General features: G+C 36.4%; 1 protein-coding gene across 3 annotated transcripts in view; it reads left to right on the top strand.

Annotated features, from left to right (window-relative positions):
- RPS6KA6 (ribosomal protein S6 kinase A6) overlaps positions 1-14,474 on the top strand; it is a 207,397-nt gene that overhangs the window by 62,646 nt on the left and 130,277 nt on the right. For all 3 annotated transcript variants that reach the window (XM_059678455.1, XM_059678453.1, XM_059678454.1), the window contains exon 6: positions 3,036-3,115. In XM_059678455.1, the coding sequence (XP_059534438.1) occupies positions 3,036-3,115 (80 nt within the window). The remainder of the gene's footprint in view (positions 1-3,035; positions 3,116-14,474) is intronic.

Genomic DNA, 14,474 nt, shown 5'->3' with positions numbered 1-14,474 from the left:
TTCTATTAAATTGCTGCCAGGTTATTACATCTAGTTACTCCCAATTTCTAGAACGTATTCTCTATCGTTGTTGTTGAAACCAATTTCTACTTCCTACAGATTTTTTTGCAATAGCAATTAAAGTTTGTCTTCCATGAGTTGAGTCCTCTTAACAAAGTGATTTCAGTTAACCATTTTGTGTATTACTATTTTAACATTATTGCTTCCTGAGCTTCTATTCCTTTAATTGATTTTGTTCCTCAACATGTTGTCTCCCCTCCCAACCCCAACTCAATAAAGCAATACACTGTTACACTGGGTTTATACCAATCTTATACCCTAGAGGGGGAAAAGGAATGTACCCTAGACTTAATTTTCTTTTAAGGTCAAGGGAGTTTGGCTTTTTAAAAATTGGCATTGGCTCTTTTAGAAGATAGTGACCAAAATAAATTTCAAGTGTTGATTAGCAATAAAAACACATAGATTAATATTAGAATATACTGGCAGAACTATATGGGAACTGTATGCCATTCTGTACTCTTCAGTAAATAAGATTAACTTTTCATAAGTACCGTGTCTTTACTAACTTGCTAAGTAGTAATAGAAAAAAAATTATCACTAACTATATTAGCAAGGAGATTTCATATAAAGATTGTGCTGGATTCAGTAAGTCAAATCAGATCACTCACCTTATTTTCCATTTTAGTAGCCATTTCCACTAAATTCCATCAATAATACACCATAAACTTTAGTTCAACCGGCATCAATGTCTTTGTCATCTTGTGACTTGAAGTTCTGTGCCTTTATGATGCGTGTGCTGGATGTTCTGACTTTGTGTTCCTCTTATTGGTGGTGTTTCTTTCACCATGGTATCTGAGGATCGAGTGAATGACCAGACACACACAGTGAAGCAGAATGCTATCCATAGAACAACATGCAGAATTCTAAAATGGTCAGTGACAAATTACTAGAAATACAGCTTTCAAGAGTTGCATTTTTAGCTGTATTTGCAAATACTGTGACATTTAAGCAGCCTAGAAAACAACAAAGTTGACTAAATTTTATATTTTTTTCCTCAAAAATATTTAATGTTTTTGTGTGGCTTGATGCAGTGTTATTTTCATTCCTTACATATTTATAAACAAAACATTTTTTTCTAGTGTTTCTAAATATAAAATCTACTTGGTTTGAAATCAGGTGGTTGGAACACTTTTGAATTTTATTTTAATCATGTTCTTGATAAAAATTTTCATTGAAGAAGCTTTCAATTAATAGACCAGTTTGATTCTGTAATTAGCACACAGTACCTAATATTTGGCATTGTTTTGAGGACCAAAGCTCAAAGTGGATTTTGTTCTTGAACAGTATTCCAGTGTAATTGATGACATGTGTTGGCTTGAGGTCTAATCTTTTTTCTAATAGATTTGAAATTTCTATTGTTGAAATACTGCACAAATTTGAATGAAACAAAACCTAGAAAAATGAAAACTGTAGCAATTTAAATTAATCCTAGTATGTTGTGATAGAGGGACAGTTTTGGTGCCATAATTTCTCTCTTCATGGTAGTGTTGGAATTCAATCAGTTGAAATGTATTTCTATACCACAATTTAAGCTTCAATAAAGGTTTGATTCATTGATTATCTAATGACATAAAAAAGGATTTCTTTTCAGATAATAATATAATAAGAAGTAAATACTTCAAACTAATTTAATATATCCAGCTATATGAATAGTATTTATCTGAAGTAAGAATCAATAGCTTCTAGTTGTATTTCTTATATTTGTTGATTAACTTGTCTAAGTAAACAAGATAGTGTCTTCTGCTTATTTGTCTGGCAATATTTCTATACCTACTAGGCTTTACCTCCTGTGATATTAGGCTATAAAATTCTGTGATAATTTATTCAAAACATTATAGTGTTTGTGCTCCACTACATGTTCACAATGAGCATATTTATCTTATTTCCTGGTTCTATTTAAGATAGTAATGTAATTTTGTTAGTGTATTTGAGTTATTCTTTCTTATATTTAGGGGGAGAAGAATAGCAGTGAGAAGTAGTAGATGTTATAGAAAGAACATGAATTTTAAATCAGACAGTTCTGAGATTGAATCATGGCTCCATTGCTAATTTAATGTATGCATGATATTGTTGAGTTTAGCTTCCATGGGAAATTCAAAGGTATATACATCATTAAATCCCCAATATAGACTACTATGTCCATTTTCAATTTTTGAAATTTAAAAAAGTATCAGGTATTTATTTTATTCTTAGGTAATGTTGACAAATACTAAATTAAAATATATACCCAACTATATCTATAAATAATGTTCAAGAAATTATTCTTTCACTCCTTGTTACCCCAATGGAATGAAAATGGTAGTATCTAAAGATTTCCTTTAATCTCCTGGATGTCATTAGTTTAATCAGTAAATACCAGTTGTGTACAAAACACTGTATTAGATGTAGTGAGCTCTAAAGGTGAAACAATTTCTGCTTTCAAGAAATTTATAACCTATAAAGAATACAGACATCATTAAATGAAATAAATTAATTACACAGCTCAAATGGAGTAACTACCATAAGAGAGACATAAATAAAGTACCATGCAATCTCAAAAGTAGTAGCAAGTAAAGCTGATGGGGAAGTATAAGGGTGCTGTAGGAAATGAGAAAAGGGGGAAATCCTTAATAGAGGATAGAGGTGGCATTTTGGTTGAGATTGAAAGAATTAGTAGATTTTCAATAGGTGGGGATGCAGAGTTCAGACACTAGTAGTATAACATGATGTTCAAAAATCAGGAAAATGAGGGTAGTAGAAGTTTCTGTGTAAAGCCACATGCAAGATTAATTATGTTCTTGGAAGGGTTTTATAGTTATTTCAACACCAGGTTTAAATTTGACATAATGTGATTCAATAATGGACCATGTGAGTAAATGCTTAATTGGTATTAGTGTTCAGTGATAAAATTCTAAACTTACATATTAATTTAAAAGTATACTAAGCTTTTTAAGCCTTTAATATTGCTACATTACTATATTCTATTTTTAAATTAGCCTTTCAGACTGAAGGGAAGCTGTATTTAATACTGGATTTTCTCAGAGGAGGAGATGTCTTCACAAGATTATCCAAAGAGGTATCTGTTTGTAAATCTTTACATGTTTTCTTGAAACAAAACTAAGAAAAATAATTTTTGTTTCTTTTTCCTATAGAAATATTAAATGATATTTGTTTCATTGCATAGCATTTAGTGAATATGCCAATTAATCGCATTTTCTATCTGCCTATGTCATTTAGATTATCTCAATGTGCTACTTATTATTCTCTTAGGCACAAGATCAATTTAAATAACTGGATGAAGCATATAAGGCCACACCTAGGTCTTTGGCTACAGAAGCTACCAAAGTGCCTCTGGGAGTAGTGTTTAATTTATTTATGTTTAAAACAGTTTTATGGAGGTTTAAATTACATAGAATAAACTGCATATATTAAAGCACACACTTTCATAAATTTTGACATTTGTATATACCCCTGAAACCATCATCACAATCAAAATAATTAGCTTTTCCATCACCCCAACAGTTTTCTTGTACCCCTTTGTAAAGTTTCCATCCTGTCCCACCCCTACTGAATGCTTCTTGTTACTGTTTGGTTTGCATGTTTTAGGACATTATATAAATGGAATTCTATAGTTATTTTCTGTCTGACTTATCTCAGCAGAATTATTTTGAAATTCATCCATGTTGTTACATGTACCTATACTTTATTCATGTTATTGTTTTGAGTATTTCACTTTATGGGTATACCACGATTTGTTTATTCATTCACTTGATGGATGTTTGTGTTTGCAGTTTTTGGATATTGCTAATAAAACTGCTAAAACATTCACATACAAATGATTGTATGGACAAATACTTTCATTTTTCATGCTTAAATACCTAGAGTATAATGACTGGATTGTATATTTTATTTTTCTTTTGTAGTTTACATTAGGGTTTATAGTTGGTGTTGTACATTCTATGGGTTTGGATAAAAGTATAATGACACATGTCTACCATTGTAGTCTCATACAGAACAGTTTCATTGTCCTAAAAGTCCTTCATGCTCTGCTTATCATTCCTCTTTCTCCCAACCATGATTGGGTTATATAGTAGGTATATGTTTTTAATTATTTTAAAGACACTTAAACGTTTCCAAAGTGGTTATATAATTTTTACATTCCCACCAGCAGAATATGAAAGTTTCAGTTGCTCTACATCTTTGTCAACACTTGGTATGGTCAGTCTTGTTTTAATTTTGGACATCTCATAAGTGTGTACTGGTACCTTATTGTGGTTTTGAATTTTATTACCCTGAAGATTAATGATGTCAGTCATCTCTTCATGCACTTATTTGACATCTATATATTCTCTTTAATAAAATGTCTGTTCAAATCTTTGTCCCATTTTTTAAAATGGGTTGTTTCTTACTGAGTTTTGAGAATCTTCATATATTTTGGATGGTAAGTCCTTTATCATATAGGTTGTTTCCAAATATTTTCTTCTGGTCTATAGTTTTTCCTTTTTATTCTCTTTAACAGTATCTTTTTTATTTCAAATATATCTTTTATTCAATAAATATTTATTGAGTTATAGCTCATTAAACAAAAGAACATAAACAAACAGACAGTAGGGGGTGAGGGCATGTGCTGGGGGTGGGAGAGGCTGAGTAGAAATCAGTGGGTGAAAAAGGAGACTTATGTAATACTTTAAAAACTAAATAATTTAAATTTTAAAAAGTATATAAATAAAACTTCATCAAAATTAATCACTTCTGCTAACAGTACCTTTCTAAAAGCAGTTCTTTATTATGATGAAGTTTTATTTATACACTTTTGAAAATTTAAAATTTTTATTGTTTAAAGTATTATGTAGTCTCTTTTTTCACCCATTTATCCCTTCCCAGCCTTTCCCACTCCCCAGCACATGCCCTCCCCGACTACTGTCTGTGTCCATTGGTTATGCTCATATGCATGTATACAAGTCCTTCAGTTGATCTCTTACCCCACCCCTTCACCTGCCTTCCCTCTTAGGTTGGATGGTCTTTGCGATGCTTCTATGACTCTGGCTCTATTTTTGTTCATCAGTTTATGTTGCTCATTATATTCCACAAATGAGTGAGATCATATGATATTTATCTTTCTCCAACTGGCTTATTTTGCTTAGCATAATGCTCTCCAGTTCCATCCATGCTGTTGCAAATGGTAAGAGTTCCTTCTTTTTACAGCAGTGTAGTATTCCATTATCTAGATGTACCACAGTTTTTAAATCGACGCATCTGCTGATGGGCACTTAGGCTGTTTCCAATTCTTAGCTATTGTAAATTGTGCTGCTATGAACATAGGGGTGCATACGTCCTTTCTGATTGGTGTTTCTGGTTTCTTGGAATATATTCCTAGAAGTAGGATTACTGGGTCAAAGGAGAGATCCATCTTTCATTTTTTGAGGAAACTCCATACTGTTCTCCACAGTGGCTGTACCACCAGCAGTGCATGAGGGTTCCTTTTTCTCCACATCCTCTCCAGCACTTGTTGTTTGTTGATTTGTTGATGATAGCCATTCTGACAGGTGTGAGATGGTACCTCATTGTTGTTTTGATTTGTATCTCTCAGATGATTAGTGACTTTGAGCATGTTTACATATGTCTTTTGGTTTTCAATATGTCCTCTGTTGAAAAGTGTCTATTTAGGTCCTTTGACCATTTTTTTTTGATTGGGTTGTTTATCTTCTTGTTGTTAAAATGTATGAGTTCCCTATACATTTTGGAGATTAAACCCTTATTGGAGATAACATTGGTAAATCTATTCTCCAATGCAGTGGGTTTTCTTGTTATTTTGTTGATGGTTTCTTTTGCTGTGCAGAAGCCTTTTATTTTGATGTAGTCCCATTTGTTTATTTTCTACTTAGTTTCCATTGACCTTGGAGCGATATTGGTAAAGATATTGCTACAACGTATGTCTGATATTTTGCAGCCTATGGATTCTTTTAGGATTTTTATGGTTTCCAGTCTCACATTTAAGTCCTTTAGGCATTTTGAGTTTTTAAATAAATTATGTTTTGGTGTCCTATTTAAGGGATATTTGTGTAATCTCAGGCCATAAATGTTTTTCTCCCATGTTTTCTAGAACTTTTTTAGTTTTAGCTTTTATATTTAAATTTATAATCCATTTTGAGTTCATTTTAGTATGTGGTGATAGATATATTTGCTGTAGTTCAAGTGTCTTATTGATATAGGGTGGGGCAAAAGTAGGCTTATAGTTGTTCATATGGAAAATAACACAATAATCTTAACTAATAAAAGAGAAAAATGCAAATTGACCATACCTCCGCTATGCCCCCAAGCCATGCCCACCAGCCAATCAGAGTGACTATATGCAAATTAACCCAACCAAGATGGTGGCCGGAAGCCACAGAGCTGGAGCAAGCAGGAGGGGTGGTTGCCCAGGCAATGGAGGAAGCCAAGCTTCCCACCTGCCCTGACCGGCCCTGGACTCTGTGTAAGGCTACAAAGTTTCAATTATGGAAGATAAATAAATCCCAGATACCTGCTCCAGCCAGCCTCCACTGGGAGCTTGGGTGGCTAGGGGACTTGGCCAGCTTGCAAACAGCCATCAGCCCCTCACCCAGACTGGCCAGGCACCCCAGCAGGACCCCCCACCCTGAAGGGGGTGTGGTCAGCCTAAAAACGACCCTCAGCCCCTCATCCAGGCTGGACAGGCACCCCAGCGGGACCCCCACCCTGATCCAGAACACCCTTCAGGGCAAACCAGCCAGCCCCCACCCATGCACCAGGCTTCTATATAATAAAATTGTAATATGCAAATTGACCCTAACAGCAGAATGACTGGGAGTGACTGCTCACTATGACACACTCTGGCCACCAGGAGGCAGATGCTCAATGCAGGAGCTGCCCCCTGGTGGTCAGTGCACTCCCACAGGGGGATCTCTGCTCAGCCACAATCCAGGCTGACAGCTGCCAATACAGCGGTGGTGGTGGGAGCCTCTCCTGCCTCCATAGCACGGCTAAGGATGTCTGACTGCAGCTTAGGCCTGCTCCCCACTAGCAAGCGGACATCCCCCGAGGGCTCCCGGGCTTCCAGAGGGATGTCTGACTGCCAGCTTAGGCCCAATCCCCTGGGGAGCAGGTCTAAGCCAGCAGGTGGTCATCCCCTGAGGGGTCCGAGACTGTGAGAGGACACACGCTGGGCTGAGGGACCCCCCACCCCTGAGTGCACATACTTTTGTGCACCAGGCCTCTAGTTAATAAATAATAATACAAGGATTAACTCTGTATTTTGCGTACTCATAACTGTAAATCTACTTTTGCCACACCCTGTATTGAAATGTCCCTTGTTCTAGCATCATCATTGGAGAACACTGTTTTCTTCACAAAATTACCTTGAATTTTTCTTGCAAATCAATTGACCCAAAAAAATTAAGGTATATATCTAGACATAATAATAGAAGGTATTATTCTATTCCACTGATCTATTTGACTATCTTTATGCCAATTATACTTTTTTCATTTTTTTAAAGATATTACATATGTGTCCTTATCACCCCATTGCCCCTCCATCCCTCCACTCATGCCCTCACCCCCTGTTGTCTGTGTCCATTGGTTAGGCTTATATGCATGCATACAATTCCTTTGGTTGATCTCTTTCCCTTACCCCAACCCTCCCCTACCTTCCCTCTGAGGTTTGACCATCTGATTGATGCTGCTCTGTATCTGGATCTGTTTTTGTTCATCAGTTTATGTTTTTCATTATATTCCATAAATGAGTGAGATCATGTGATATTTCTCTTTATCTGATTGGCTTATTTTGCTTAGCATAATGTTCTCTAGTTCCATCCTTGCTATTGCAAATGGTAAGAATTCCTTATTTTTTACTGCAGCGTAGTATTCCATTGTGTAGATGTACCACAGTTTTTTAATGCACTCATCTGCTGATGGGCACTTAGGCTGTTTCCAAATCTTAGCTATTGTAAATGGTGCCAGTATGGACATAGTGGTGCATGTATTCTTTCTGAATGGTGTTTCTGATTTCTTGGGATCTATTCCTAGAAGTAGGATCACTGGCTCAAATGGGAGTTCCATTTTTAGTATTTTTAGGAAACTCCATTCTGTTCTCCACAGTGGCTGCACCAGTCTGCATTCCCACCAGCAGTGCACGAGGGTTCCTTTTTCCCCACATCCTTGCAAGCTCTTGTCATTTGTTGATTTGTTGATGATAGCAATTCTGACTGGTGTGAGATGATACTGCATTGTTGTTTTGATTTGCATCTTTCAGATGATTAGCGACTTTGATCATGTTTTCATATGTCTCTGGCCTTCCTTATGTCTTCTTTCAAAAAGTATCTACTTAGGTCCGTTGTCCATTTTTGATTGGGTTGTTTATATTCCTTTTGTTAAGTTGTATGACTTCCTTATAAATGTTGGAAATTAGACCCTTATTGGTGATAACATTGTCAAATATATTCTCCTATGCAGTAGGCTTTCTTGTTGTTTTGTTGATGGTTTATTTTGCTGTGCAAAAACTTTTTATTTTGATATAGTCCTTTTTGTTTATTTTCTGTTTAGTTTCCATTGTCCTAGGAGTGTTATTGGTGAAGAAAATGCTTTGGCATATGTCTGAGATTTTGCTGTCTGTCGATTCCTCTAGTATTTTTATGGATTCCCATCTTATGTTTAAGTCCTTTATCCATTTTGGGTTTATTTTTGTGTTTGGTGTAAGTTGGTGGCCTAGTTTCCTTTTGTATGTAAATGTCCAATTTCCCCAACCCCATTTATTGAAGAGACTGTCTTTTTTAAAAATATATTTTATTGATTTTTTTACAGAGAGGAAGGGAGAGGGAAAGGGATAGAGAGTTAGGAACATCGATGAGAGAAAATTGATTCAGCTGCCTCTTGCACGCCCCCTACTGGGGCTGTGCCCGCAACGCAGGTACATACCCTTGACTGGAATTGAACCTGGGACCCTTCAGTCCGGAAGCCGGTGCTCTATCTGCTGAGCCAAACCAGATAGGGCTGAAGAGACTGTCTTGACTCCATTCTATGCTCTTGCCTCCTTTGTCAAATATTAATTGAGCATAGTGTTTTGGGTCTATTTCTGGGTTCCATATTCTATTCCATTGATCTATATGTCTGTTCTTGTGCCAGTACCAAGCAGTTTTGAGAACAGTGGCTTTGTAATACAGCTTGATATCTGGTATTGTGATCCCGCCTACTTTGTTCTTCTTTCTCAGGATTGCTGCAGTTATTCGGGGTCTTTTTTTATTACAGATGAATTTTTGGAGAGTTCGTTCTAGGTCTGTGAAATATGCCATTGGTATTTTAAGGGGGAGTGCATTGAATCTATAGATAGCTTTGGTTAGTATGGACTTTTAATTATGTTGATTCTACCAATGTATGAACACTGTGTGTTCTTCCATCTGTTTATGTCTTCCTCTATCTCTTTTTTCAGTGTCCTATAGTTTTCTGAGTACAAGTCTTTTATCTCCTTAGTTAAGTTTATTCCTAAGTATCTTAATATTTTTTGGGTGCGATGGTAAATGGGATTGTTTTTTAGCCTCTCTTTTTGTAAGTTCACTATTGGTGTATAGAAATGCCATAGATTTATTGCTGTTAATTTTGTATCCTGCCACATTGCTGAATTCATTTATTAAGTCTAATAATTTGTAATGGAGTTTTCAGGGTTTTCTATGTACAGTACCATGTCATCTGTGAATAAGAACAGTTTCCCTTCTTCTCTTCCAATTTGGATGCCTATTTTATTTTATTTTATTACTTTATTTTTTATTTTTTTATTTAATTTAATTTTATTGTTTAAAGTATTACAGATAGTAGTACATATGTCTCCTTTTTCTTTTCCTCCATTGACCTTCCCCCAGCCTCCCCTACCTACAGTACATGACCTCACCACCCCCCCCCCCCGCAGTGTCTTGTGTCCATTGGTTATGCTTATATGCATGCATACAAGTCCTTTGGTGGAACATTTACCTCCCCTCCCCAACACTCCCCAGTCTTCCCACTGTAATTTGATAGTCTGTTCCATGCTTCTCTGCCTCTATACAGTGGGGCCTTGACTTACGAGTGTCCCGACTATTGAGTGTTTTGAGATACCAGCTGTCTCTCGGCTGATTTTTTGCATTGAGTTGATAGAATAATTTGAGTTAATGAGCTCCTTAACGAGCTCCTTAATGAGCTCAGTGTCGGAACAAATTAAACTCGTAAGTCAAGGCCCCACTGTATCTATCTTTTTGTTCATCTGTTTATAATATTCTTTATTATCCATAAATGAGTGAGATCATGTGTTGTTTTTCTTTCTCTTCCTGACTTATTTCACTTAGCATAATGCTCTCAAGTTCCATCCATGCTGCTGCAAATGGTAAGAATTCCTTCTTTTTTATAGCAGTGTAGTATTCCATTATGTAGATGTACCACAGTTTTTTAATCCACTCATCTGTTGATGGGCATTTAGGCTGTTTCCAAATCTCGGCTATTGTAAATTGTGCTGCTATGAACATAGAGGTGCATATATCCTTTCTGATTGGTGTTTCTGTTTTCTTGGGATATATTCCTAGAAGTGGGATTACTGGATCAAATGGCAGTTTTATTTTAAATTTTTTGAGGAAACGCCATACTGTTTTCCACAATGGCTGCACCAGTCCGCATTCCCACCAGCAGTGAAGGAGGGTTCCTTTTTATATGCATCCTTTCCAGCACTTGTCATTTGTTGGTTTGTTGATGATAGCCATTCTGACAGATGTGAGGTGGTACCTCGTTGTTTTGATTTGCATTTCTCGGATGCATTTAATTTCTTCTTTCTAATCGCAATGGCTAGTACTTCCAGTACTATGTCGAACAGGAGTGGTGAGAGCGGGCATCCCTGTCTTGTTCCTAATCATGGGAAAATCTTTTTAGTTTTCGCCCATTGAGTATGATGTTGACTGTGGGTTTGTCATAAATGGCTTTTATTATATTGAGGAATGATTCTTCTATTCTCACCTTGCAAAGAGCTTTTATGAAGAAAGGGTGTTGGATTTTGTCAAATGCTTTTTCTGCATCAATTGATATGACTATGTGATTTTTATCTCACAATTTGTTTATGTGAGGTAACACATTTATTGATTTGGGGATATTGTACCATTGTAGTATCCTCGAGATAAATCGAGCATGGTCATGGTGTATGATCTTTCTGATGTACTACTGGATCTGATTTGCTAGAATTTTTGTTGAATTTTTTGTCATCTATGTTCATGAGGGATATTGGCCTGTAATTACCTTTCTTTGTGTTGTCTTTATCTGGTTTTGGTATTAGGGTAATCCTGGCTTTATAGAAAGAGCTTGGAAGTTTTCCTTCCTCTCGAATTTTTGGTAGTAGTCTGAGGAGGATAGGTTTTAGTTTTTCCTTGAATGTTTGGTAAAACTCCCCTGTGAAGACGTCATGCCCCGGGCTTTTGTTTGCTGGAAGCTTTGTGATGACTGCTTCAATTTATTACATAGTTATTGGCCTATTGAGATTTGGGATTCTTCCTAATTGAGTTTGGGAAGGTTTTACTTTTCTAGGAATATGTCCATTTCCTCCAGGTTGTCCAGTTTGTTGGAATAGGGCTGTTCATAGTATTTTTTAACAATCCTTTGTATTTCTGTTGGGTGTGTTGTTATTTCGCCTCTTTCATTTCTGATTTTCTTTATTTGGGTCCTCTCTCTTTGCTTCTTGGAGAGCCTGGCTAGAGGTTCATCAATCTTGCTTAGCATTTCAAAGAACCAGCCCTAGGTTTAATTGATCTTTTGCAATGTTCTGTGTGTGTGTGTGTGTGTGTGTGTGTGTGTGTGTGTCCATGTCATTTATTTCTGCTCTGATCTTTATTATCTCCTTCCTTCTGCTCACTCTGGGATTTTACTGTTGCTATCTTTCCAATTATTTAAGTTGTAGAGTTAAATGATTTCTACCATTTTTTATTGTTTTCTGAGGTAGGCCTGTAGAGTTATAAACTTCCCTGTCAGTGCTGGTTTTACTGTGTCCCATAGGTTTTGGATTTTTGTGGGGTGTTTTTTTGTTTGTTTGTTTTTGTTATATTGCTTAAAGTATTACAAAAGGTATTACATATTTCTCCTTTTTTCCCCCGCCCTTGACAATACCCTGGCCTCCCCTACCCCCCAGTGTCTTATGTCCATTGGTTATGCTTATATGCATGCATACAAGTCCTTTGGTTGATCTCTTACCCACCCCCCTCCTGTCCTCCCACCCACCCTGGCCTTCCTGCTATAGTTTGACAGTCTGTTCGAGGCAGCTCTGCCTCTGTATCTATTTTTGTTCATAAGTTTATAATGGTCTTTATTATCCAGAAATGAGTGATATCATGTAGTATTTCTCCTTCATTGACTGGCTTATTTCACTTAGCATAATGCTCTTCAGTTCCGTTCATGCTGTTGCAAATGGTAAGAGTTCCTTCTTTTTTATAGCAGCATAGTATTCCATCGTGTAGATGTACCACAGTTTTCTAATCCATTCATCTACAGATGGGCCTTAGGCTGTTTCCAGATCTTAGCTATGGTGAATTGTGCTGCTATGAACATAGGGGTGCATATATCCTTTCTGATTGGTGTTTCTGGTTTCTTGGGATATATTCCTAGAAGTGGTATTACTGGGTCAAATGGGAGTTCCATTTGTAGTTTTCTGAGGAAAATCCATACTGTCTTCCATAGTGGCTGCACCAGTCTGCATTCCCACCAGCAGTGCACAAGTGTTCCTTTTTCTCCACATCCTCTCCAGCACTTGTCGTTTGTTGATTTGTTGATGATAGCCAGTCTGACAGGTGTGAGATGGTACCTCATTGTTGTTTTGATTCGCATCTCTCGGATGACTAGTGACTTTGAGCATGTTTTCATATGTCTATTGGCATTCTGAATGTCCTCTTTTGAAAGGTGTATATTTAGATCCATTGCCCATTTTTTGATTGGATTGTTTATCTTCCTTTTGTTAAGTTGTATGAGTTCCCTATAAATTTTGGAGATTAGGCCCTTATCAGATATGACATTGGCAAATATGGTTTCCCACACAGTGGGTTTTCTCGTTGTTTTGTTGATGGTTTCTTTTGCTGTGCAGAAGCTTTTTGTTTTGATGCAGTCCCATTTGTTTATTTTCTCTTTAGTTTCCAATGTCCTAGGAGCTGTATTGGTGAAGAAATTGCTTCGGCATATGTTTGAGATTTTCTTGCCTTTGGATTCTTCTAGAATTTTTATGGTATCCTGTTGTACATTTAAGTCCTTTATCCATTTTGAGTTTATTTTTGTGTGTGGTGTAAGTTAGTGGTCTAGTTTCATTTTCTTGCATGTATCTGTCCAATATTCCCAATACCATTTACTGAAGAGACTATCTTGACTCCATTGTATGTTCTTGCCTCCTTTGTCAAATATTAATTGACCGTATTGGTTGGGGCTGATTTCTGGGCTCTCTATTCTATTCCATTCATCTATATGTCTGTTCTTGTGCCAGTACCAGGCAGTTTTGAGAACAGTGGCTTTGTAATACAGCTTGATATCTGGTATTGAGATCCCACCTACTTTGTTCTTTCTCAGGATCGCTGCAGCTATTCGGGGTCGTTTTTTATTCCAGATGAATTTTTGGAGAGTACGTTCTAGGTCTGTGAAATATGCCATTGGTATTTTAATGGGAAGTGTGTTGAATTTATAGATTTCTTTGGGCAGTATGGACATTTTAATGATGTTGATTCTACCAATCCAAGAACATGGTATGTTCTTCCATCTCTTTATGTCTTCCTCTATCTCTTTTTTCAACATCCTGTAGTTTTCTGAGAAGAGGTCTTTTACCTCTTTAGTTAAGTTTATTCCTAGGTAGCTTAATTTTTTTGTTGCGATGGTAAATGGGATTGCTTTTTTAGTCTCCCTTTCTGCACATTCACTATTGGTGTATAGAAATGCCATAGATTTCTTGGCGTTAATTTTGTATCCTGCTACATTGCCGAATTCTTTTATTAAGTCTAATAGTTTATTGATGGAGTCTTTAGGGTTTTTTAAGTATAATATCATGTCATCTGCAAATAAGGACAGTTTTACTTCTTCTTTTCCAATTTGGATGCCTTTTATTTCTTTTTCTTGTCTAATTGCAATGGCTAATACTTCCAGTACTATGTCGAACAGGAGTGGTGAGAGTGGGCATCCCTGTCGTGTTCCTGTTCTTAGGGGAAATGGTGTTAGTTTTTGTCCATTGAGTATGATGTTGGCTGTGGGTTTGTCATATATGGCTTTTATTATGTTGAGGTATGATCCTTCAATTCCTACCTTGCTGAGAGTTTTTATCAAAAATGGGTGTTGAATTTTGTCAAATGCTTTTTCTGCATCAATTGATATGACCATGTGGTTTTTTTCTTTCAATTTGTTTATGTGATGTATCACGTTTATTGATTTGCAGATATTGTACCATCCTTGCA

The sequence above is a fragment of the Myotis daubentonii genome, chromosome X (assembly GCF_963259705.1).
Source record: "Myotis daubentonii chromosome X, mMyoDau2.1, whole genome shotgun sequence".
NCBI classification, from domain to species: Eukaryota; Metazoa; Chordata; class Mammalia; order Chiroptera; family Vespertilionidae; genus Myotis; species Myotis daubentonii.
This window is presented reverse-complemented; position numbering and strand designations above follow the sequence as displayed.